General features: G+C 37.0%; 1 protein-coding gene across 7 annotated transcripts in view; it reads right to left on the bottom strand.

Moving 5' to 3' along the window:
• Positions 1 to 23,345, bottom strand: part of RAPGEF6 (Rap guanine nucleotide exchange factor 6) — a gene marked incomplete at its 3' end in the record, with an annotated part of 219,987 nt that overhangs the window by 81,656 nt on the left and 114,986 nt on the right. For all 7 annotated transcript variants that reach the window (XM_081232763.1, XM_081232760.1, XM_081232762.1 and 4 more), the window contains 5 exons: positions 16,328 to 16,459; positions 5,721 to 5,898; positions 4,017 to 4,153; positions 1,221 to 1,379; positions 485 to 637 (listed from right to left, as the gene is read on the bottom strand). In XM_081232763.1, coding sequence (XP_081088889.1) covers positions 485 to 637; positions 1,221 to 1,379; positions 4,017 to 4,153; positions 5,721 to 5,898; positions 16,328 to 16,459 — 759 coding nt within the window. The remainder of the gene's footprint in view (positions 1 to 484; positions 638 to 1,220; positions 1,380 to 4,016; positions 4,154 to 5,720; positions 5,899 to 16,327; positions 16,460 to 23,345) is intronic.

Here is a 23,345-nt window from a genome sequence, read left to right on the forward strand (position 1 = left end):
TGATTTGCCACATTTAGCCCTAATAAAGCCCTGCCATAGCATCTCCATTTTCAGATATGAAAATTGAGGTTCAGAGAAGTTAATGTCTATTTCAATGCCACAGAGATCTAGTAAGCACTCATCTAGGATTCTTTATGCATTTACGGTTGGTCCTTTCAATTTCTGTTTTGTTTCTAAATATTGCTGTCTTTGATGAAATTAATTCCCATTATCAATGGATCATACAATAAATTTGAGAAGGAAAATTTTGACTGGTATATTCTAAATAATATCCTTCCATACTGATATTAAATGGCAATGTTACTCTTCCTCAATAAAATGTGTAAAAACCAACTTAGAAAAAGTCAAAAGAATTAACACATTAATTTACACTAGATCCCAAAGTTAATGAATTATCTTGCACTACTCAAAAAGTGGTTCAAAATCTTTTAAGATGAAAGCTTTATTCTATCAATAATAAGAAAAATAAGTAAAAAATACCCACCTTGATTACAATGTGTCCTTTCCTGGTTCCACTGCGATCTAGTTCACGGTGCTCATGTACCATAACAATTTCTCCCTCTTCCTCAACTTTATGGGTATTTTTTTCCACATGATTTAAAATTCTCCAATAATCCTGCTGGGCTATGCAGACAAACTGTCCGAGAACAACATGGGGACAATTAGTGAACCTATAATACATAAATATATCACTATGCACCAAGGCAGAGCACAAAGGTGAGAACTCAAGTGGCAAGTTCTTTTTTATTTCACCCCTTCATTCCTTAACAAAAATCAAGATAAAATAAATAATTCATGCACAAAGAGACCAAAGAAATTAAATCCATGTGAATTCTGCTCTAAAAGGAGAAGTGAGCATCTACTTCTCTCAAAACTGACACTATGCAAAGAAAACATGAAGCAGGAGTAAGTTAGAAACAAACAACTCAGAAGTTCCTATTTCCTCCTCTATTAAAAAAAAAAAAAAAGAGACTGAGCTGGCTAATATCAGATAGAAATTTAACAAACCAACATTTATTAGATATATTCTCTTTAAAATATGTATAGTTTGTTCAATTCCACAAATATTTGAGTCCGATATAAAATCTAGTTTCCTTTATTAACTGTGAGCTTTTCAAACTCCCAATTCTCAAATCAAGCTATTTTATTTTGGGGAAGGAAAAAAAAGCTCAGCCATTTAAAATCAAGAAACAAGAGTACACGAGCAGAGATAAGCTTACCTGACAATCGTCTACTTTAGTCCGAACAACTCCATGCGTGTACTGCTTATCCAGAGTGGGTGTAATTCCAAAACTATTTCCCATAAAGAGATTTTCAACTTTTCCATCTGGATGACTAATTTCTACAGTGCCGTTTAAAATAACATACCATGAGTCAAGCTATAGAGAAAAATATAGGCTTTAAGAACCTTTGGGAAAAGAGGGTTACATGTTAACTTTGAAAAATAATCAATCAATATATAGAACTCGTATAATTTAAAAAAGAAAAAAGATCTGATTATATTACTAAATACTCTGTCAGTAACACCCTATTCCTGTTAAGCCAACCACTAAAGTTTATTTTACTCTTTCTTCTTTTAGTCACCAAATGAAATCAGGGACTCTAAGTAACTGTTATGGTTAAGACCACCAGCTCTGGGCTTCCCTGGTGGTGCAGTGGCTAAGAATCCACCTGCTAATGCAGGGGACTATGGGTTCAAGCCCTGGTCCGGGAAGATCCCACATGCTGTGGAGCAACTAAGCTCGTGTGCCACAACTACTGAGCCTGTGCTCTAGAGCCCGTGAGCCACAACTCCTGAAGCCCCCGCGCCTAGAGCCTGTGCTCCACAACAAGAGAAGCCACCGCAGTGAGACACCTGTGCACTGCAACGAAGAGCAGCCCTGCTCACTGCAACTAGAGAAAGCCCACGTGCAGCAACGAAGACCCAAGGCAGCCAAAAATAAAATAAAATAAAATAATAAAAGGCTACAAACGGCACAGTCCCATTAATACAAAAAAAAAAAAAAAAAAAAAAAGACCACCAGCTCTTGGAATTTGAATCCAGAATCTGCCACTGACTAGCTGAGTGACTCTGGGCAAGTTATTTAACCTCCTAGGCTTCAGTTTCTTTACTGCTAAAATGGGCATAACAACATTACCTATCACAGGACTTCTGTGTCCATTAAAAATAAGTTTAATACAAACCAAGTGACTAGAATAGTGTCTGGCACATAGCAAACGTTCAAAAGAAAGAAAGAAAAAAAAAGGGAGCTAGTGATTAATTCAGAAAAACTAATAAAAGCCTGAATTTTAAGGCATATCTTAAAAAATATTGAAAATTTCTCCTAATGTTAAGAAAATACTGCTCTCAATTTATACCAAAGTATTTAATGCTCTAAGGAGACATATTCTAAGGCCTATTGTATATCAGTGAAAGACTACTTGTTCTCATGTGGTATCCCTTTTATTAGCCTAAACTTTCAATTTTAATGTGAATCAGTTTTAATGTGATTTAAGGAAATCTGGATTATCAGTTCTGAAGGAGAATTACTGGCAACAAGAAATATTTTTTCAAAACTGTGTTTTTTCTTTTTTAGTTATTTCAAATATAAAATACACTCATTGTGGAATTTGTGGATTACACAAATTACTTGAGGACAGGGGTTGTGTTGGGGTCTTCCACCACTATCCTCACTGTGTACCTAGCACAAAGTAGGCACACAACGAATTTTTGCCGACAGAACCGTGGAATATTATAAGAAGACAAAATTTGTGGAAAAGTAAAGTTATTCAAAATCCCATTATTTATACAGTTGTCATCAAAAGTTTAGTATTTTTCTCCCATGTTTATATTATTTCATACTGTTGAACTATTTAGACTATCCTGTCCTTTAAAAAAAATTTAATACTATATTTATTTGTTCATCAAACTTTTTTTAGTATATCCTATGTGCCAAACGATTTCTAGGATACAGGGAGAAAGCATGTAGACAAAGCTAGAGCTAAGGCCCCTGCCCTCAAAGATATCTATGGTATTTTAAAATAACTTGAAAACCTATATAATATTATAACCTGTGGCTACATAATAATTTAGTTAACCACTGTTTTTTCGGGGGGATATATTTTGGTCATTTCCAATTTTTACTATTATACATATCCTGCAATGAATATCTTTTGGCAATAACTCTTTGAGTTTTATATTGTGTCTGGAGGAAAGACATTCAAAAGGGGAATAATGGGTTAGAGGCTGTTAATACTTTGAAGCCCATGTTAAAAATTTCTAAATGATTTTCCAGAAATACTGTTTATATTCCCACTAGCAGTATATGACAGTGTGCACTGACTGACATCTCACCATTAATTTTTATCAGTTTGATAAGAAAGCCAGTGAAGTGCTACCTAACAGCAGTAACACTTTTCAATTCCTCTGAATCCTCCCTCCCTCTGCCCATCCGCAAGTTGCCATCCAAGCATTTTTGAAAATAGAATTGCCACATAAATGTCTCAACTGACAGCAGTCTACTAGGAGGCACAGGTACCAATATATTTCCTTCATTTAAAAAAAACTGTGTAATATAAAAAAGGGATAAGGAGATTATATACTTGAAAAACATTTTAATAATAATGTTATAAATATACTAATATAACAATAATTATTGAAATGTATACACTGATGTGTATAAAATGGATGACTAATAAGAAAAAATAAATTAATAAACTAAACAAAGAACAATAATTAAGAAAAATTTTTACAAGTCTTATAATTTAATTTGAGAAGTAAAAACAAATTTGGTCCAATGAATATTAATTACTGAACATCTATTCTGTGCAAGGTCCACTGCCAGGAAATCAAAATTAAGACAAAATAAAGCAAAAACAAAACTTATATTTTCAGAAATTATAACTACCCCAAACTCAGCAGTCATTTAAAAAATTGTACAAATTTTAAAAGTCAAGATCTGCACAAGTTTATGAAAATTATTCTAAAAATTAGCTGCTATAACCAAGTAATGTGTAACATCTATTTGCTAACCTACCTCTTGCCCATCTTCAAGAATAATAGCTCCAGCCTGCTCCACCACTTCAAAAATCATCACTGAGCAGAGTTCTCTCCTTACAGACATGGTCATGTTTGCAAAAGCAGGAAGCTGGTGCATAAACTCCAGTAATTGTTCTGTTAAAAAACAGAAATTCTAGTTTAGTGACCATCAAGGACTACAGTTTAAAGATACAATAAAATCTAGAATCCAATACCCAATTTTCTAATCAACTTAGGAATTCATGCTGCTAAACTAGAGAAACCAAGACACAAGATGACTGTTGCTTTAAAAAAATTCAGTTATTCGGTTAACAGATATATTCAGACTCACATGAAAATACAGGCATAATAGAAGACACCAGAATTCACAACCTCCAGAGAGAACCAGGAAACTACACAGATTCAGATGAGGCTGGAGAGTTTAGCTAATTTTCCTAGCACAAGATGCTATTCCATGGTGGTTACGTTTAGTGATGTCCTTTGATCTAATTAGTGAAAAAGGCTTTTGTCTGTTTCTTTCTGGGCTAGAGTTTTTCAACAGTTATTAATAAATGTCAGTAAGTAATTAAATCAGGGACAACAAATGTGAATACTAGTTTAAGATTTGTCAAAGCAACTACAAGGTAACTCTCTTTAATTTAACCAACAAATGTTTGAATACCTGCCTCAGGCCAGTCCCTGGTATAGATACATGAGCAATAAAGATAAAGGAAAAAAAATTTGAACCAAAAAATATACACATACATTATTTTTTCAAGCTAGAGGCAAAACTATGATTTTTGATAACATTTGAAATTTTTTTGAATTCATAGACATTGAACACTGACGCACTGTGTTTTACATGTCTTATGGACATGGAGGGGGAAATCACTTTACTGAAATCAAAGCTATTGTTTTATAAATTGGGGCAGCCAGAATGTGAGGACTATCTGGCTGCAACATCCATCACCCTAATGATGGCCAGGGTTGATTCAGCTGATCTGGCTGTCTAGGCAGGTGTCCCCTTCCTCCCTTCACCACTCCACACATGCATCCGTCTTGAAGCTGTACACTTAGTCAAAGAGGACAGCCTGTCCTGATAGAGGAGAACCTTCCCTGAGAAAGGAGTACTGTCCTTTGCTTACGGATATATGAGCAGCTGTGTTCCACTGCTAGAACCTCCAAAACAAGCTCTAATATTGGGGCAGCTAGCCTCAAAGACGGCCCAAAACAATTCTTGCCTCTTGATATTCATGTCCTCGTGCAGTCCCCTCCCATACTGCATGAGGGTTGCTCTATATGACAAACAGAATTGGGAAGAAGCAATGATGTATCATTCCTGAGGCCAGATCATAAAATATACTATGGCATCTGCCTTATTCTCCCCTGAATTACTGGCTTTGGGGGAAACCAACTGCCATGTGGTGAGGACATTTAAACAACCTCTGGAGAAGCCCGTGTGGAGAGGAACTGAGGTTCTATGCCAAAAGCCATGTGAGCAGCCACCTTGGAAGCAGATCCTCCAGCTTAGCCCAGTGACTGTAACCCCTGCCACATTCTGACTACAACCTCACGAGAGACAATGAGCCAGAACGACTCAGGTTGGCTGCTCCTGAATTCTTGACCCACAAAACCTTCTTGGGGGTAATTTGTTATGCATCAATAGGTATCTATATATAAATTGAACTATAAAATTCCTAATGTGAACAGATGTATTTCTTACCAATGTCATCATCAGTTTTGTCTGCAGGTTCTTTTTCAAGACATTCTCGAACAAGATCTCGCCCCTGCAGTGGATCTGTTCGATCAATCTCTTCATCTTCCTCTTCTTCATCTTCAGAATCAACAGGTCCTTCTGGAAGACGTGTTAAATCTACATCTCCTACCTCACTTTCCGTAGCCTACAGAAAGAAATCTTGATCACTTACCATTTCATGTTATAAAAATTATGTCACAATCTGAATGAAGCAAAACTACCCCTCTCACCAAATATTATCAAGAATTAGGCAACACTGTATGCTGTATCAAAAACAAAATGCTACTTATTTATAAAACGTTTCTCTCTGCCTAAAATACAAGTCATCATTTCAGTGTGACATCTAAATTGACAAATCTGAGCCAGTATGTATAAAATGGTCAAGAGACTCAAACATCACTAAATGTATTAATACCTGCTTTCCAACAAACACTTGTATTCCTTAAAAGTACATTTCCTAAAATATTAAGTGCAAGAAAGAGAAAGACAGTTTACCAACAATCATTTTAGGAGTACCTTGTTAGTATATGCTGGGTGTTATAAATAAGGTATTATCCTTTCAGCACTACGTCTAGAGTCTAGTAGGGTAGACAGTCATGTAAATTAAGAACAGAAGTATAAAACAGGTAAAGAGTAGTACTGAAAAGTGCTAAAATTCAACAACTGTGAAGGACTGAACAAATACTTATCTCTTTCCAATACCTTATTGTTGAATCTAACAGTAAGCAAAGAAGAGCCAAGGTTACTCTACCAGGGGCCCCCAACCCCCCGGCGGCAGACGGGTTCTGGTCTGTGGCCTGTTAGGAACCAGGCTGCACAGCAGGAGGTGAGCTGCCGCCCCCGCCATCGCTCCCCATCTCTCGCATTACCACCTGATCCATCCCCAACCCCCCCACCCCCGTCTGTGGAAAAACTGTCTTCCAAGGAACCAGTCCCTGGTGCCAAAAAGGTTGGGGACCACTGCTCTAAGCAATCCTAAAAAAATAAACTTATACTTACAACCTGAACTTTGCAAACATACTAGTCTCAGATACTTGTAAAAGAACTGGCAGATTTAAAAAAAACTGTGAATTTAAATGTTACTCATAGAAAACAATAAAATAAATAAAATTATTTATTTACTTTTCGTACTTTGTATTTTTTACTTTTTGTACTTCAGGACAAAATAAAATTGTCCTGAAGTGGATTATTAGGCAATATTTCTAAATATTATACTCAGTTGATTCATATTATAATAAATGAAAAAGCATGAATACTGAAGCAGATATGGAAAAAAAATGAGTAGAACATACAGAAATTTCATAATAAATAAGCACTCATACATGAGGATTACTGAAAACTATGGAATCTTCATTCAAATATTTAAGTCTCATCTCCTATGTTGAACATTTACTATTTTGTCTGCCCAGAAGAGGTTCTTCCTTCTTTTAGGGAGTTGACGTTCCTCTCCAACTTAACCCAGAGATTTCAAAGGGAAACAGTGCCCTGTTCCTGGCTAGGGAAGCTAAGGGAGAAAGTCCTTTCCTCTGGATTTTTATAACTGGAGCTGGAGGGCAGAGCATCCTTTCTCCTCTGGTTGATGAATTGGAAGAATGTGACGCAGAACAGCCTACAGCCACATGGGAATGCCTTTCTGTGGTGGGAGAAAATGGAATCAACTGACAGAGTAAAGGGCAGGGGAATGCAGAGGAAGGACATTGAACAATAGAACAGACACAGAAAGAGATCGAGACAGACAGACACAGAGCAAAAAATCAAAAATATATCATGCAGGACAGAGATGGAAAGAACACAGCATGTGCAACAAAGATGACCTGTGACAGAAAGTGTCACAGAGAGAGAGGGAGGAAGAGCAATCAAGCAACAAGGAGTCAAAGAACTAGAGAGACAGGCAAACAGGGGCAGACACACTTGCAAGCATCCAGGTTCCTTGAGGCCAGAGCTGCCTCTGCTTTCTCTGGGGGTCAATAACTTATCTGTTCTGGCTTTAGTTAATTCAAGTTAAGGCTCTGATACCTGCAACTGAAAGAGTTCTGATTTGTTTTGTAAGACCAGGTTCTATACTTCCTTTGGACTTCTGCACCGCTTTAAGTAAGAGCTTTAATCAATAGTTAACAAACTAGATTAAACACCCAACTTGAAATCTTTAAGATTAGATAAGCTGGTTCTTAAGGATCTTATAGGGGCAATCCTATCTTATGACTAGCATGCTCTCCTGACTTATTTTGGTTATGAAACTTTAGGGTTTAAGCAGAGTGCATTTCTGAATAATATACCTTTGGAACTAAAAACTTGCTAACAAGTTACAATCTCTTTTCAAAGATAAGTAGTTTTAATTTAAATGTGTAGATACTAAAATGACTTTTCCAAAACCCAATTTATCTACAAACACTGATTTTAATCTAAGAAATGAGTGTTAAAAACATTGGATCAATATTTTTTACACATTTTTTTTTTTTTTTTTTTTTTTTTGCGGTATGCGGGCCTCCCACTGTTGTGGCCTCTCCCGCTGCGGGGCACAGGCCCCGGACACGCAGGCCCAGAGGCCATGGCTCACGGGCCCAGCCACTCCACGGCATGTGGGATCCTCCAGGACCGGGGCACGAACCTGCGTCCCCTGCATCGGCAGGCGCGCCGCACTCTCAACCACTGCGCCACCAGGGAAGCCCTACACAAGTTAATTTTTCAGAATATAGATGCTCACCTCTGGAGTAACAGCCTTTTTCTCTTTTATCAAATTTTAAGGACAAGCTACCTTAAATCTGAGTTTTTAAACTACCCTGTCCTCATCTCAATCTCAGGTTTTCATCCCCTGACCAAGACTATTTCAACCTAGTCTCATTCTGACCTTTTAGATTATGTCTGATAAAAAGATGGATAACTCACAACATAAAAAAAAGGCAAGGGCTTCCCTGGTGGCACAGTGGTTGAGAGTCCGCCTGCCGATGCAGGGGACACGGATTCATGCCCCGGTCTGGGAAGATCCACATGCCACAGAGCGGCTGGGCCCGTGAGCCATGGCCGCTGAGCCTGCGCGTCCGGAGCCTGTGCTCCACAACTGAAGAGGCCACAACAGTGAGAGGCCCGCGTACCGCAAAAAAAAAAAAAAAAAGGCAAGATGCAAAGAGGGGTGGGGGTGGGATGAATTGGGAGAATGGGATTGACATATATACACTATTGATACTATGTATAAAATAGATAACCATGAGAACCTACTGTATATAGCACAGGGAACTCTAATCAGTGCTCTGTGGTGACCTAAATGGGAAGGAAATCCAAAAAAGAGGGGATATATGTATATGTATAGCTGATTCACTTTGCTGTACAGTAGAAACTAACACAACATTGTAAAGCAACTATACTGCAATAAAATTTTTTTTTAAAAAGGCAAGATGCAATTAAGTTATGTGTATAATAGGGAAGGCTTACTGTCATCTGCATGAAAAGTGAAGATATTTTAAGAAAATAACTCTTTAGGTAGAATGAAAATCATGGGTAGTGACTGGGAGATGACTACTAAAAGAACCCTTTTAGGAACTTTCTAAGGCCATCTGCAAAGGAAAGAATATAATCTCTTCTTACCATTGTCCTCTTTTACCTGTACTTTTTTCAAAGTAGGATAAAAGAAAAAGGATGAATAAAATTAGTTTTAAGAGAACATACTCAACTGCTAAAATGTTAAGAGCCTACAAAAGGGATAAGGTGGTAAAATAATAATGAAGAATAAAAATATGGGGACTTCCCTGGTGGCGCAGTGGCTAAGAATCCACCTGCCAATGCAGGGGACACGGGTTCGAGCTCAGGCTCAGGAAGATCCCACATGCTGCGGAACAACTAAGCCTGTGCGCCACAACTACTGAGCCTGTGCTCTAGAGCCTGCAAGCCATAACTACTGAGACTGCGTGCCACAACTACTGAGGCCTGCGCACCTAGAGCCCGTGCTCTGCAACAAAGAGATGCCACCACAATGAGAAGCCTGCACACTGCAACGAAGAGTAGTCCTCGCTCACTGAAACTAGAGAAAGCCCACGCACAGCAATGAAGACCCAATGCAGCCTAAAATAAATAAATAAATAAATTTAAAATATGTACAGCTTAAAAAATAAATAAAAATATGAAAGAGTGGCCAGAAACATGCTAAAAAATTACAAAGGATTTTAAAAAACGTAAATAAAATGTGCTACATAGAGTCCAAGGTCTAAAACCTTGACCAGGGCTTCCCTGGTGGCGCAGTGGTTAAGAATCCGCCTGCCAATGCAGGGTACACAGGTTCCAGCCCTGGTCCGGGAAGGTCCCACATGCTGCGGAGCAACTAAGCCCATGCACCACAACTACTGAGCCTGTGCTCTAGAGCCTGAGAGCCACAACTATTGAGCCCATGTGCCACACCTACTGAAGCCCACGCGCCTAGAGTCCGTGCTCCACAACAAGAGAAGCCACCACAGTGGGGAGCCCTGCACTGCAACGAAAAGTAGCCCCCACTTGCTGCAATGAGAGAAAGCTTGCAAGCAGTGACGAAGACCCAATGCAGCCATAAATAAATAAATAAATAAATACATACATACATACATACATACATACATACATAAATAAATAAAATTTTAAAAATATATATAAATCCTTGACTAAACAAAGGCAAGCCAGGTCTTTAAGGTAAAGGTAGATATGAGGACCACCAGGACTCGCAGTCACTATATGATGCTGCTGAGTATCCACAATATCCAGCATACAATATAAAATTACTAGACAGATGAAGAAGCATGGAAATGTGACCAATAATCAGGAGAAAAATCAATCAATATAAAGAGATGAAGGAATGATCAAATTAGGAGACATGAATTTTTGACATTTATTATAAGCAAATTCAAGGATTCAAAAGAAAGTACAAACATAATTAAGGGTAAAATGGGAAATACCAATAAAGAAATGTAAACTGCAAGAAGAGTAAACTTGAAGAAGGGCAATAAAAACTACCCAAACTGAAGGAAAGAGAGGAAAAAAGCCAACAAGAAAATTTAACAGAGCCTCAGAGACTCACATAATATCAAAGTTATTAGAAAAAAGTAGGTCAAAAGATATGCCACATTCATTAAGGTAGGGTTCGAAAAAGATCGGAGCCCTGGCCTTTCAACTATTTTAACCCAGCAGTTGGAATACAGAAGACCCTCAGAAAGATTATGATAAATGCATTAAGCCCAGAAAAAAAAAAAAAAAGTATGTTGGTGAAAGGGCTAACAAGACAAGTATTAAACTTCTTGCATTTTTCTTTTTCCCACAGTATGAATGTGTCTCTGTGTATATGTGTAAATATAATTTGGTGAGGCAGACAGTCTGAGGTGATTTTCTGTTGACTTGGCCTTCTCCAAATAAACCACCAGTGGATTTCCTTTTCCTGTTTTCATCTATGTAAACATGAAGGTATGATGAGGGGAACTAGAGGTTAGAATGAGAAGTTATACAAGCTTATAGAAGCCACATCCTCAAATTTAGAGCAAATATTAAGCCAGAATCTTAGACTTTCAGTGCTTATCTTTCCTGAATTCCCATTTTTAATATTTCATTCAACCTTTTTCATGGATCACTTAGTCCTTATGTTTCCTCTCTGTTTTTCTAGTCAGGGCAAGAACCCTGTGAAATTAATCCTTCACAATAATGCTGTCCAGGCTGGCCATTCCATTATCTCTACAACAGGACAGGTGGTCAAAGTAATGCCTCCCTTGCTCTGGATCATCAATTAGTTAGTAGTGATCCTCTGCATTTTCCCTGGAAATATTGATTTCTACTTTCAAATGTAATTCAACTAAAAAGAATTCTAGATTGCTTCCTAAGTGTCAACACTGTGCTTAACTCAGCATGAGATAACAAAAGGAAGAAACAAACTCTGCACACTACAAATTTACCATGATGACGAAAAAGCTCAAGTTTAAAAGTAACCACACTAAAAAGCAGAGTGAAAAAAAGTGATAAGAGCCACAGAAAAACTGCTGTAGGTTCCAACATGTGAGAGGCAATATGAAAATGTCATCCAGGTGGAGCTGCAGGAAGAACAGCATTACCAAAACAGGGCTAGAAAAAGACAAACATGTTCAGGGAATAGCATACGTATTTGTCATGGACCAGAATCTAGAATGTGTTAAGTGGGAAACAGTGGAATATAAAACCAGATTTGCAGATTATGGTTAGAAATGAAAGGCTTGGAATTTGAATATAAATTTGAAATGAAGAGTGTAAATTAGATAATGGTGAAGTACTGAAGATTTTTAAAGAGAAGGAAAGTCATTCTTGTAATGAAAGCAGAAGTTTAAAAAATGGAAATAGGCAAAGATAACTGAGACTTTGACTAGGAGACATGATATTCTTAACAGAAATATTAAAGACAAGTGGAAGAAAACATGTAGCAGGGCAAAAAGCTAGTTGAAGTATCAAAAGAACATCCAGGTGGAAACATGGCACCAGAGTTTTGGAGACACTGGCAGTAGAGCACTGAGTTAAGGAATCATGCTGCCATGAGGTGGGATTTTTAGGATCACATTTACTTCCTATATAAAAACCAAAAAAGACAGGTGGGGGATGAATGGGTGCCTGAGGTTATTTAAAAATAAGTTAATGACAAGACAACTGCTTTAGGTTCAATAATTAACATTTTACATTTTACAATCCTCCAGCTCTTGGAAAAGGAATCCAGAAAGCAACCCTCCTTATTTCTCTTGAGTATTCTTTGAAGATACATAAAATATTCTATCCAAGAACATTCTAACATCTTAATGCATACTCTTAGCTAAATTTTAAGCTAATCTGATTAGAAACATATTCATACTGAAACAATTACTTGCATTTTTTCTAAACTGTGATAAATGCTTTATTTTGAACTTTCTTTGAGATCCAAGAGCTTTTACTTTTAAACCAGAACACAGGAAAGCTCTCAAGAAGGAAATACATAGGAGCATAGTCATACATTTGGCCATATAAAATGGTACTGTAAACTATATTCCTGTTACAAACTGCTGTTAGGATGTCTCTCTTCTCTTTCCCCTCCAATCCTCCAAATTAAAAATACAGTTCACCCTTGAAAACCATTGGTGTTAGTGACACCAACCCCCTTCCCCCGCCACAGTTGAAAATCCACATATAACTTTACAGTCAGCCCTCTGTAAGTGCGGTTCTGTACGTGTAGTACTGTAGTATGTATTTATTGGGGAAAAAATCCACATATAAGTGGACCCGTGCAGTTCAAACCTATTTTGTTCAAGAGTTAAATGTACTCGCATATTTTGTAAGGCTCTGCTTATACTGTTTTAGGCCATGACTGGGTTAGGTATTCACTTTTAAAACCTCTCAAATGTTGAAATTTGGATAACCAGGAAAACTACTTCAAATGTTGCTAGTCAAGGTATATACACTGGCAACATACATCTGTAACTAAAAGGTGCCTTGAAGGATGTTTGGTCCTGTCCAAAATGTCCATGAGCATATTTGGTCCATGCCAAATGGTCTGGGACAAGATCAAACACCAAGGACCTTTTGGTGTGGACCAAATGTCTGTTAACCAAAGAGTATATTCACAGCTTTCACAAGTACTAAAAGGAGGCCTGAGGTTAAGGGAGAGACTGAAGGTCCAGTATTGATATTTAACTCTAAGCTCTCTTCTTCTCTTTTAGTCCTGAGGACCCAATTGGATACACACACACAATTTAGTTGGTATTATTTACCTTATCCATAGTTTTTGTTTTTTTAATTTGTTAAATTGTAGGTCTAGAAATTCTACATTATAGGAGATATAGTTTATCAGTCTATTATTATTCTGTTCATATTCCTTTTACCCTCTAGTAATAATTCCTTTAATCCTTTCCCACAATTTTATTCAACTTTTATTTTTAACTATACACTCTATGTCCTCTTTAAAATTTTTTAAATGTAGAAATAATAATGTCCATTGAGAAAAACATAAGACAAGCTGAAGGAACATAATAAAAACTACCCACAATCCTACCATCAGCAGAAAAACTGTTACTATTTGGTAACACATGTCTTGAATTCATATATACATTCCATGTATACAGTATAAGACATATACGTATGTATTTATTTACTTTAAGATTCTGATTTCTTTTCCTTCAGTTTTTATCTTTGTATATTTGTTTTGTTTTAACCTTTATTCTGTTTATATCCTTTGGCTAGTGTCCTAGGCTTAACCGAAGTCTGAGTTTGGGGACTTTTACCTTCTTTGGCTGCGCTTTAAAGAGTTTATCTTACGTTTTTGCATATTTGACTTTAGTATTATAATAGTTTTCTCCTTTAAATTTCTGAATTTCTGTTTTGGTTCTTGAATTTCATTGTTTTTGCTCATCTGTTTACTCTCCCTAAATTCATTAAAACTTATTTTATCTTGTTGGTTAGTTGACACATTTCACAGCATCATCTTTTAACTATATGTTTTCATTTATGTGACCTTCTGGAAAACGTAAAACCAAAAGGGCAGAAAACAGATTGGTGGCTGCCAGCAGCTGGGGATAAGAAGAAGGAACTGACTAAAAAGGAGCACACAAAGCCCTTTTTGAGGTGATAGAAATATTCTGTCTTCATGTAAGCTATACTAAAGAGGGTAAATTTTATTATTTGTAAATTACATCTCAGCATCAAACATATACATACAAACACACAAACACAATGACATAGGAAGCAGAACTGATATGACTTAACAGTGAATTATCATGATCAGGGGAGGAGGGCCAATGGTAACCTTCAGGTTTCTGGGGGTATGAAAAGGTATCTTGTTTATTTTGTAATGAAGGGACTTTTTTGATGTGCAGGAAAGCTGGCAAGGATACCTGTCCACATGTTATGCTATGTTAAAATGAATCTCTTAAAAGGTAGAATGAACTGTGGAAAGTGTTACTGAGGAAGGAAAACATACAAAAGGTTGGCGCAGGGCAGTCACATACATGGTCATGGTCCTACAGGAGAAGACCTCCAACTATACCAGCAGGTAGGCTCGAGCTCCAGCTTCAGGTGGGTCATCCAGTAGGTGAACATCCTGTGGATGCTAATGTAAGTGCAATTCTTCAGAAGCTCCTCCAGGATCTTGCCAAAGAATCAGGACCCCACTGTGTACAGCCCATCTATTAGTTCAGGGTAAAGCACGGCCTTTCCAAGTGACCTTGAACCTCAATCTCTGCACTATCTTCTTGTCCCTTTTCTCACAACCATCGGGAGCTCTGCTCCTTGCTCCAAAAAGGTGATCACATCTGGCTTAGAGATGGATATACTAGTGAGTTCAGGTACCTATAGTTCATCAACATTACATCTCTGCTTTACTGTCTCTCTTTGCAAGGTCCAGACATTCCCACTTATCTTGAGAAAAATCTAAAGCCACATCCCTGAACTTCATTAATCCAGGGTCAATCTTCCTCAGTGTTCTTCCCTAGGAAGAACACAGAGTCCAGAGAAGCACAGCTGTACTTTGACTTTTAGGTATGCAACAACTCTAACTTAATCCACAAGATACTTCTTTTGCGGAGGGGTAGAATGCATGAAGCCCAATAACTCGATGAACACAGTAAGTGGCCCCAGAACCACTGCACTGTTTTTAACTTTACTTTTTAAAAACTCCCTGTTCTATCTACTAAAGTATGGTGAAGAAGGAGAATTCCTTGTTCTCTCTACTATAAAATGCCAAACAGGGGGATTTAGATGGCATGTCCACAGCAACAATCTTTGTAGAAAAAAGCCTCACATAAACCAAAAATGGAGACTTTTTTCCGTTTTGCACCTGCCTGCAAACTTCCCGTAACAGAGGAATGCTGATTTTCATAAAACAGCTAAATCTGTGCAACTCAACAGAACCACAGTCTAAACTGTTTTCCTCAGACAACAATGATTCTATTTCAACAAATCAGTACTCTATGGTAGCCACTAGCTGCATGTGGTACTTGAAAAATGTGTCTTGTCTGAATTGAGATGTGCCATAAGTTAATATTAAACTTTGCCTTTTGAAGACTTAGTATGAAAAAAATAACTCATTCATAATTTTTAAACACTGATTACATGTTGAAATAATATTTGAATATACTGTGCTAAATAAAATATATTATTAAAATTATTTTTACCTGTTTCCTTTTAATTTTTAAATGTGGCCACTGGAAAATTTAAGTCTTTATAATACAAAGGCAAGTCTAATCTTCTTCATGACTTTATTTATATAAGACTTAACTAATCAACTATTGAATATAATAAAAATTGCCTTTTTATAAATTTAAGTTCAGTTGTTTCAAGAACCATTTTCTAATGCAAGCAAATATTATATATTAATATAGATTCACTTGGGTAAAAGAAATTAAAAAGAACACTATATTCATGCACTGCTGGACCATATTTAATCACTCTCAAAAGATAGATCACCTCTTTCATTAGGCTTGTAAATTTGACACAGTAAACAAAGCATAGTTTCTCAAAGACCTTATGTCTAAATTTCACACCCTAGTTAAAAGATACATGACCACCTAAGGCACATGCACAAGGTATTTGGCAGAATAAAAAAAGGCATATGCACAGCGAACAAACTCCTAATGTATTACCTGATAGATATCTGATAAACTGCTGCTCCCAGAGTCACTGGCAATGCTACAACCAGACTGACTAGAAGACACATGAGTCACCTGTGGATGAGGGTTGTCTGCAATGTGCATCTTGGTAAGATCGGCTGGAAGCTGAAAAAGAAAAAATAATTTAAGATAATCTGAATATCAAGCATTACCTTTAAAGAGTTCTTGACACACTGTAACTTCTGCAACAACATTTTGTTTTACGTACATTTCTGTGCAACCTAATTTCTAATCTAAATTCTCCATTCTTGGGAAAAATCTTAGAAAGTGATAAGAACCAAATCAGCATTCTGACTTTTAGGCAAGCCTACAGTGGAAGCCCACTTAGCAGTTTTCAAAAGACATTACCATGAATAATGGTATTTCAGAGGAAAAAACTGGCCTTTCCTCAAATAAAAATATCAGCTGTTGCTACTGTAAAAGGTAGGAATGCTCGCTCGCTCCCTCCCTCCTTCCCTTCTCTCTCTCTCTCTCTCTCTCATACACACACACAGATACACACACAACACACACCTCACTAACACAAAATGGTTGCTAAATTCAGAACAAAACAGCAAAATCTTGGATTAAAGTACAGCATCTGGCACGAAGACTTAAGAAAACTAACAGTTGACTGCATTCAATATTCCAAAAATTTAGTAAGCCTCTTTTCATTTAATATTGTATTAGCTTATAGTTGGCCCCTAAAAAATCTGTTAGTAATCATAATTATTTAATGAACGTCTATGCTAGGTATATGGATAAAAGAGATGCAGAAGGAAATGATTCCACCACCTCATCTTTAATATGGTCAGTGATACAAGTTGTACAATATAATTCACACCATATAACTTAAAAAAATTTTACAAAATAAATGCTACAGGAATTGAGACAAGATACAAACCACTGTGCTCCAAAGCGGTGAGAGAAAATTTTACAAAGGCAATATGATGATGTATATTCCAAATAATTTCTCTGCAACTAGCTATTCAGGACTACTGAGAGAAATCTATTTACTTTTTAGAGCAGGGTTTCACATTACTTTATTATAGGAAAATGTTATAGAAACACATGCATAACAGTGGAAACTAAATATACTCTAAAGGAGAAAACGTCCAAGCCTGAATTATATTATCTCAAGAGGAAGTCATGGTAATTATAAAAATTTACATGAAAAAAACTACATCACAAACTTCCCCTGCTGGGATAGGTAATTCAGACGAATCCTGTAACTCAGATATACAGAAAAACAGTAACACACACAATCTGATCCTTGAAGGTGCTTTTCTCTTAAGAGTATTTTCTGATTCCTAAAGAGAAGGCAAACAGGTTGAGAAGCACTTCTGATAGCCCCTGGTTAGAGAGACAAAAGTTATATTCCAAGGCCTAGCATGGAAGGGCCATGCTTTGGATTTGGACCCTGGAAAGTACATTATACCCTAGTAAATAAGTGTGATCCAAAAGTAAACTGATGCTCATTTTAGAATCATCTCAATCCCTGATTTTGGATTAAAGTTATACAGGATTACTAATGCTTCCAGTCAGCTTCTGAAAGCAAACACAAAACTTCACCACAGAAAAAAAAACAAATCATCCTAGGCCTCAAAATACTAAAAAAAAATTTCATACACAATATCCATTGCTCAAATAAAACCAGGCACATTACAAGACAAGATGGCATTCATGAAAACTAAGGGAAATAATAAACTCTAGAAACCAGTGAAGAAAAACTTCCCAAAAATGGAGTTATCAGATACAGATTCTAAAATAACTATATTTAATTTATACCAGTGGTTGGAAAACATTTTCCTCACAGGACCAAAGAGTATACACTTTAGGCTTTTGCAGGACACATACAATCTCTATGGTATTACTTTTTTTTTCTTTGAAAAAATTTTTAAATAACCTTTTAAAAATGTAAAAGTCATTCTTAGCTCACAAGTCATACAGCTCACTGGCCATATTTCGTCCAGTTTATTGATCATGACATGCACAGAGAAAGACAACACTAAGAATTTTAGCAAAAAAACAGGATAGAAAGCCCAGAGATAAACTCATGCTCATATGGTCACCTCATCTTTGACAAAGGAGGCAAGAATATACAATGGAGAAAAGACAGCCTCTTCAATAAGCGGTGCTGGGAAAACTGGACAGCTACACGTAGAAGAATAAAATTAGAACACTCCCTAACACCATACACAAAAATCAACTCAAAATGGATTAAAGACCTAAATGTAAGGCCAGACACTTAGAGGAAAAAACATAGGAAGAACACTCTTTGACATAAATAACAGCAACATCTTTTTTGACCCACCTCCTACAGAAATGGAAATAAAACCAAAATAAACAAATGGGACCTAAATAAACTTAAAAGCTTTTGCACAGCAAAGGAAACCATAAACAAGACGAAAAGACAACCCTCAGAATGGGAGAAAATATTTGCAAGCAAAACAACTGACAAAGGATTAATCTCCAAAATATACAAGCAGCTCATGCAGCTCAATATAAAAAAAACAAACAACCCAATCCAAAAATGGGCAGAAGACCTAAATAGACATTTCTCCAAAGAAGATATACAGATTGCCAACAAACACATGAAAGAATGCTCAACATCACTAATCATTAGAGAGATGCAAATCAAAACTACAATGAGGTATCACCTCACACCAGTCAGAATGGCTATCATCAAAAAAATCTACAAACAATAAATGCTGCAGAGGGTATGGAGAAATGGGAACCCTTTTGCACTGTTGGTGGGAATGTAAGTTGATACAGTCACTATGGAGAACAGTATGGAGGGTTCCTTAAAAAACTAAAAATAGAACTACCTTATGACCCAGCAATCCCACTACTGGGCATATACCCTCAGAAAACCATAATTCAAAAAGAGTCATGTACCACAATGTTCACTGCAGCACTATTTACAATAGCCAGGACATGGAAGCAACCTAAGTGTCCATCAACAGACAGATGGATAAAGAAGATGTGGCACATATATACAATGGAATATTACTCAGTCATAAAAAGAAACGAAATTGAGTTATTTGTAGTGAGGTGGATGGACCTAGAGTTTGTCATACAGAGTGAAGTAAGTCAGAAAGAGAAAAACAAATACCATATGCTAACACATATATATGGAATTAAAAAATAAAAAAAGAACAACCTAGGGCCAGGACAGGAATAAAGATGCAGATGTAGAGAATGGACTTGAGGACATGGGGAGGGGGAAGTGTATGCTGGGACGAAGTGAGAGAGTGGCATGGACATATATACACTACCAACTGTAAAATAGATAGCTAGTGGGAAGAAGCTGCATAGCGCAGGGATATCAGCTAGGTGCTTCTTGACCACCTAGAGGGGTGGGATAGGGAGGGTGGGAGGGAGATGCAACAGGGAGGAGATATGGGGATATATGTATACGTATAGTTGATTTACTTTGTTATAAAGGAGAAACTAACACACCACTGTAAAGCAGTTATACTCCAATAAAGGTATTAAAAATAAATAAATAAATACTTTTAAAAAAGAAAGTAAACAGATGGATTCTGTAACAAATTTGACAGAGCTAAGAAAAGAAACAGAAAAATAAACATTGGTCTGAAAAAATATCTAGAATGAAGCATGGATAGTAAAAAGAATGAAGCTAGGAGAGAAGGGCCAAGAGCCAAAGGATATACAGTGAGAAGGTAACATCTGAATAACCGGAGTCATAGAAACAGAACAGCACTTAAGGCATAGAAATGATGGCTAAGCATTTTTCAAAGTTAACAAAAGATACAAAGTCACAGACTAAGTAGCTTTAAGAATTACTGTCAAGATAAATAAAAGCCAACCCATACCTATGCACACCAGGGTAGAAGTGTTGGGGAAAGAAACAAAGAGAAAAGTCTTAAGAGCAGTCTGGAAAAAAAGAGATTGCTTTGACAAGAGCAAAATTAAACTGATGGCTGACTTCTCAACTTGGAAGCCAGAAGACAATGGAGTGTTATCTCTAAGAGCTAGAATTCTACACCCAGTAAAAACAGTCCTCAAAATGGGCAAAACAGTCATTTTCAGAGAAACAAAAATGAAGAGAAATACTCCCACGGCTGATCTACAGTGAAGAAAATCCACTGGGAGACAGAAAATGATTCCAAATGAAAGCTTCTAGATGAAGGAAAGAAGGAAAACCAATGAAAATTGGAAATGTGTGAGTAAATCAACATGAATATTGACTATATAAAATAGTAACACAAACCAAAAGAAAGGTTATTTAGTTATATTAATGTCAGATGAAGTAGACTTTGAGGCAAAGGCATTAATAGATGCAAAAGGGGACATTTCATAATGGTAACAAGTTCAACACTAAATAGATTTGCACCTAGTAACACAGCCTCAAACTGTATTAGGTAAAAAAATGACAACAATAAAAGGAGAACTAGATGAATCTACAATTATGCCATGAAACTTTTACCACCCATCTCTCAGGGACAGAATAAGCAAATTAACAAATGTAGATACAGAAGATATGAACATAATTAACAAATCTGACCTGAAGTGTATATATCAACACACAGAACACTGCAATCAACAACTATAGAATACATTCTCGGGCTTCTATGGTGGCACAGTGGTTGAGAATCTGCCTGCCAACGTAGGGGACATGGGTTCAATCACTGGTCCGGGAAGATCCCACATGCCGTGGAGCAACTAAGTCCGTGCGTCACAACTACTGAGCCTGTGCTCTAGAGCCCGTGAGCCACAACTACCGAGCCCGTGTGCCGCAACTACTGAAGCCTGCGCGCCTAGAGCCCATGCTCCACGAGAGAAGCCACCGCAATGAGGAGCCCGCGCACCTCAACGAAGAGTAGCCCTCGCTCGCCAAAACTAGAGAAAGCCCAGCAACGAAGACGCGCAGCAACAAAGACCCAACACAGCCAAAAATAAATAAATAAAATAAATAAATTTATTTAAAAAAACTATAGAATACATTATTTTAGGGTATATACATAAACATTTATAAACACTGATAGTAAGGCAGGCCTCGACAAAATTCAAAAGGTTAAAATTACACAGAGAGACGGGGGAAGGGTAAGCTGTGACAAAGCGAGAGAGAGGCATGGACATATATACACTACCAAACGTAAGGTAGATAGCTAGTGGGAAGCAGCCGCATAACACAGGGAGATCAGCTCGGTGCTTTGTGACCACCTAGAGGGGGGTGGGATAGGGAGGGTGGGAGGGAGGGAGACGCAAGAGGGAAGGGATATGGGAACAGATGTATATGTATAACTGATTCACTTTGTTATAAAGCAGAAACTAATAAAAAAAATTTTTTTAATAAATAAATAAAATTTCTTGAGAGCAACTGAAAAAAATATTACACAGAGACTATCCTATGATTACAGTGCAAATAAGGTAGAAATAAGTAATAAAAAGATAACTAGAAAACTATTATGTATTTGGGAAATTATAAAACAAACCTCTAAATAGCCCACAGGTCAATGAAGTCACATTAGAAATTAGAAAATATTTAAACAGATTAAAAATTAAAATGCTATATATCAAAACCTGTGGAATAAGCTAAAGCCATACTTAGAGGCCATTTTATAGCTCTATTATGAGTACTAAAAAAGGAAGCAGAAAATCAAAGAGCTACCAATAACTGGTTTCAATAATACAGAAGATAGAGGAGTATGTTCCAGCTCAAAGATGTTCCTCTTACTTAGTGTCTACTGTTTAGATACAAAGAAAAAAATCTCATCTAGTAATGAAGTAAATAGAAAGGCAAAGACTGAATATAATTTTAAAATGACAAATGTCTGGTTGGGGTATTGGGATGAGGAAGATATTGTATATTCCAAGATTACTACAGAGGTAAGACCAAGGAAAAGGAGGTCAACCATAAAAGTAACACAGTGAACCAAAGCCACAAGAGCATATCTATAAACTGGCTTGGGAATGATACTTACAACGTACTGAGTAATCGTCATCCTTACTAGACCCTAAATGGCAAGCATTATTATTATCATCCCTACCTTACTGATGAAGAACTGAGGCAATCAGACTAAGCAATTTGCCCTAGATCTCACACTCACGTAGCAGTGGAGTTGAAATTCAAACCCAGGTTCACCTGATTTCAGTACTCTGCTATACTCTACTTTATGCCAGGAACTCTGCTAGAGAAGATGAAAACAGATGGGTCCTACCATCAAGGAGCTCAGTCTAATAGTGGAGAGAACACAAAGAGTTAAAAGTATATAGATCTGATTTCTAAGTCATGAAGAAAACTTAGATCTTCATATAGGAATCCTCTCAGCCTAGCTATCTGATGGGAATAATGATGATGATGATTGAAACTAACATCTGAGTGCTCACTATATTTACCAAATAGGTATACTACAGCAAATATATCCTTCTACATGCTTTTTATATAGATTATCTAATTTGAGTAAGGGCTACTGCAAATTCCAGAATAGCGAGTAAAATAAGAATGATAAATGTAATGAAGGCTGTAGTAGGACTAATGCTTATTAGGGCTAGGGTTGCTCCTCCAATTAAATGAATTAATAGGTAGATGTTATTATTTTACCCGATTTACAGATTAGGAACCCAGCACCCAGAGAAGTTATAAAGGTTGCCCATGGTCACACAGCTAGGAAGCAGGGGTATTGAAATCTGAAACCTAGGCTGCCTGACTATAAATCTGTTGTTCTTTCCTACGAAGTTGTTTCCTGATATTAAGTTGGGAGTTCATAACACCCGGTACTTACTATTTTCTTTAAAACCAAGAAAACATAAAGGAAAAGGTTTTCTTCCAATAGGAATTCTTGATTTCTTAAAACTTCTCCACTGTCTTTCAGCTCATCTGCCCTTTTTCCTTTCCTGACCCCAGACAGGATTTAATAGCTGACTTTTCATCAGCAACCTCAATTCACTTACCCCATCATCTTCCAGCCTACCAGGTCTGGCAAAATTTCCTATTTTCCAAACCCATTTCCTATACCTGAACTTCTGAGCTCTGTTGGAGTTC

This window comes from Mesoplodon bidens (assembly GCF_964165515.1).
Source record: "Mesoplodon bidens genome assembly, chromosome: 4".
In the NCBI taxonomy this organism is placed as follows: Eukaryota; Metazoa; Chordata; class Mammalia; order Artiodactyla; family Ziphiidae; genus Mesoplodon; species Mesoplodon bidens.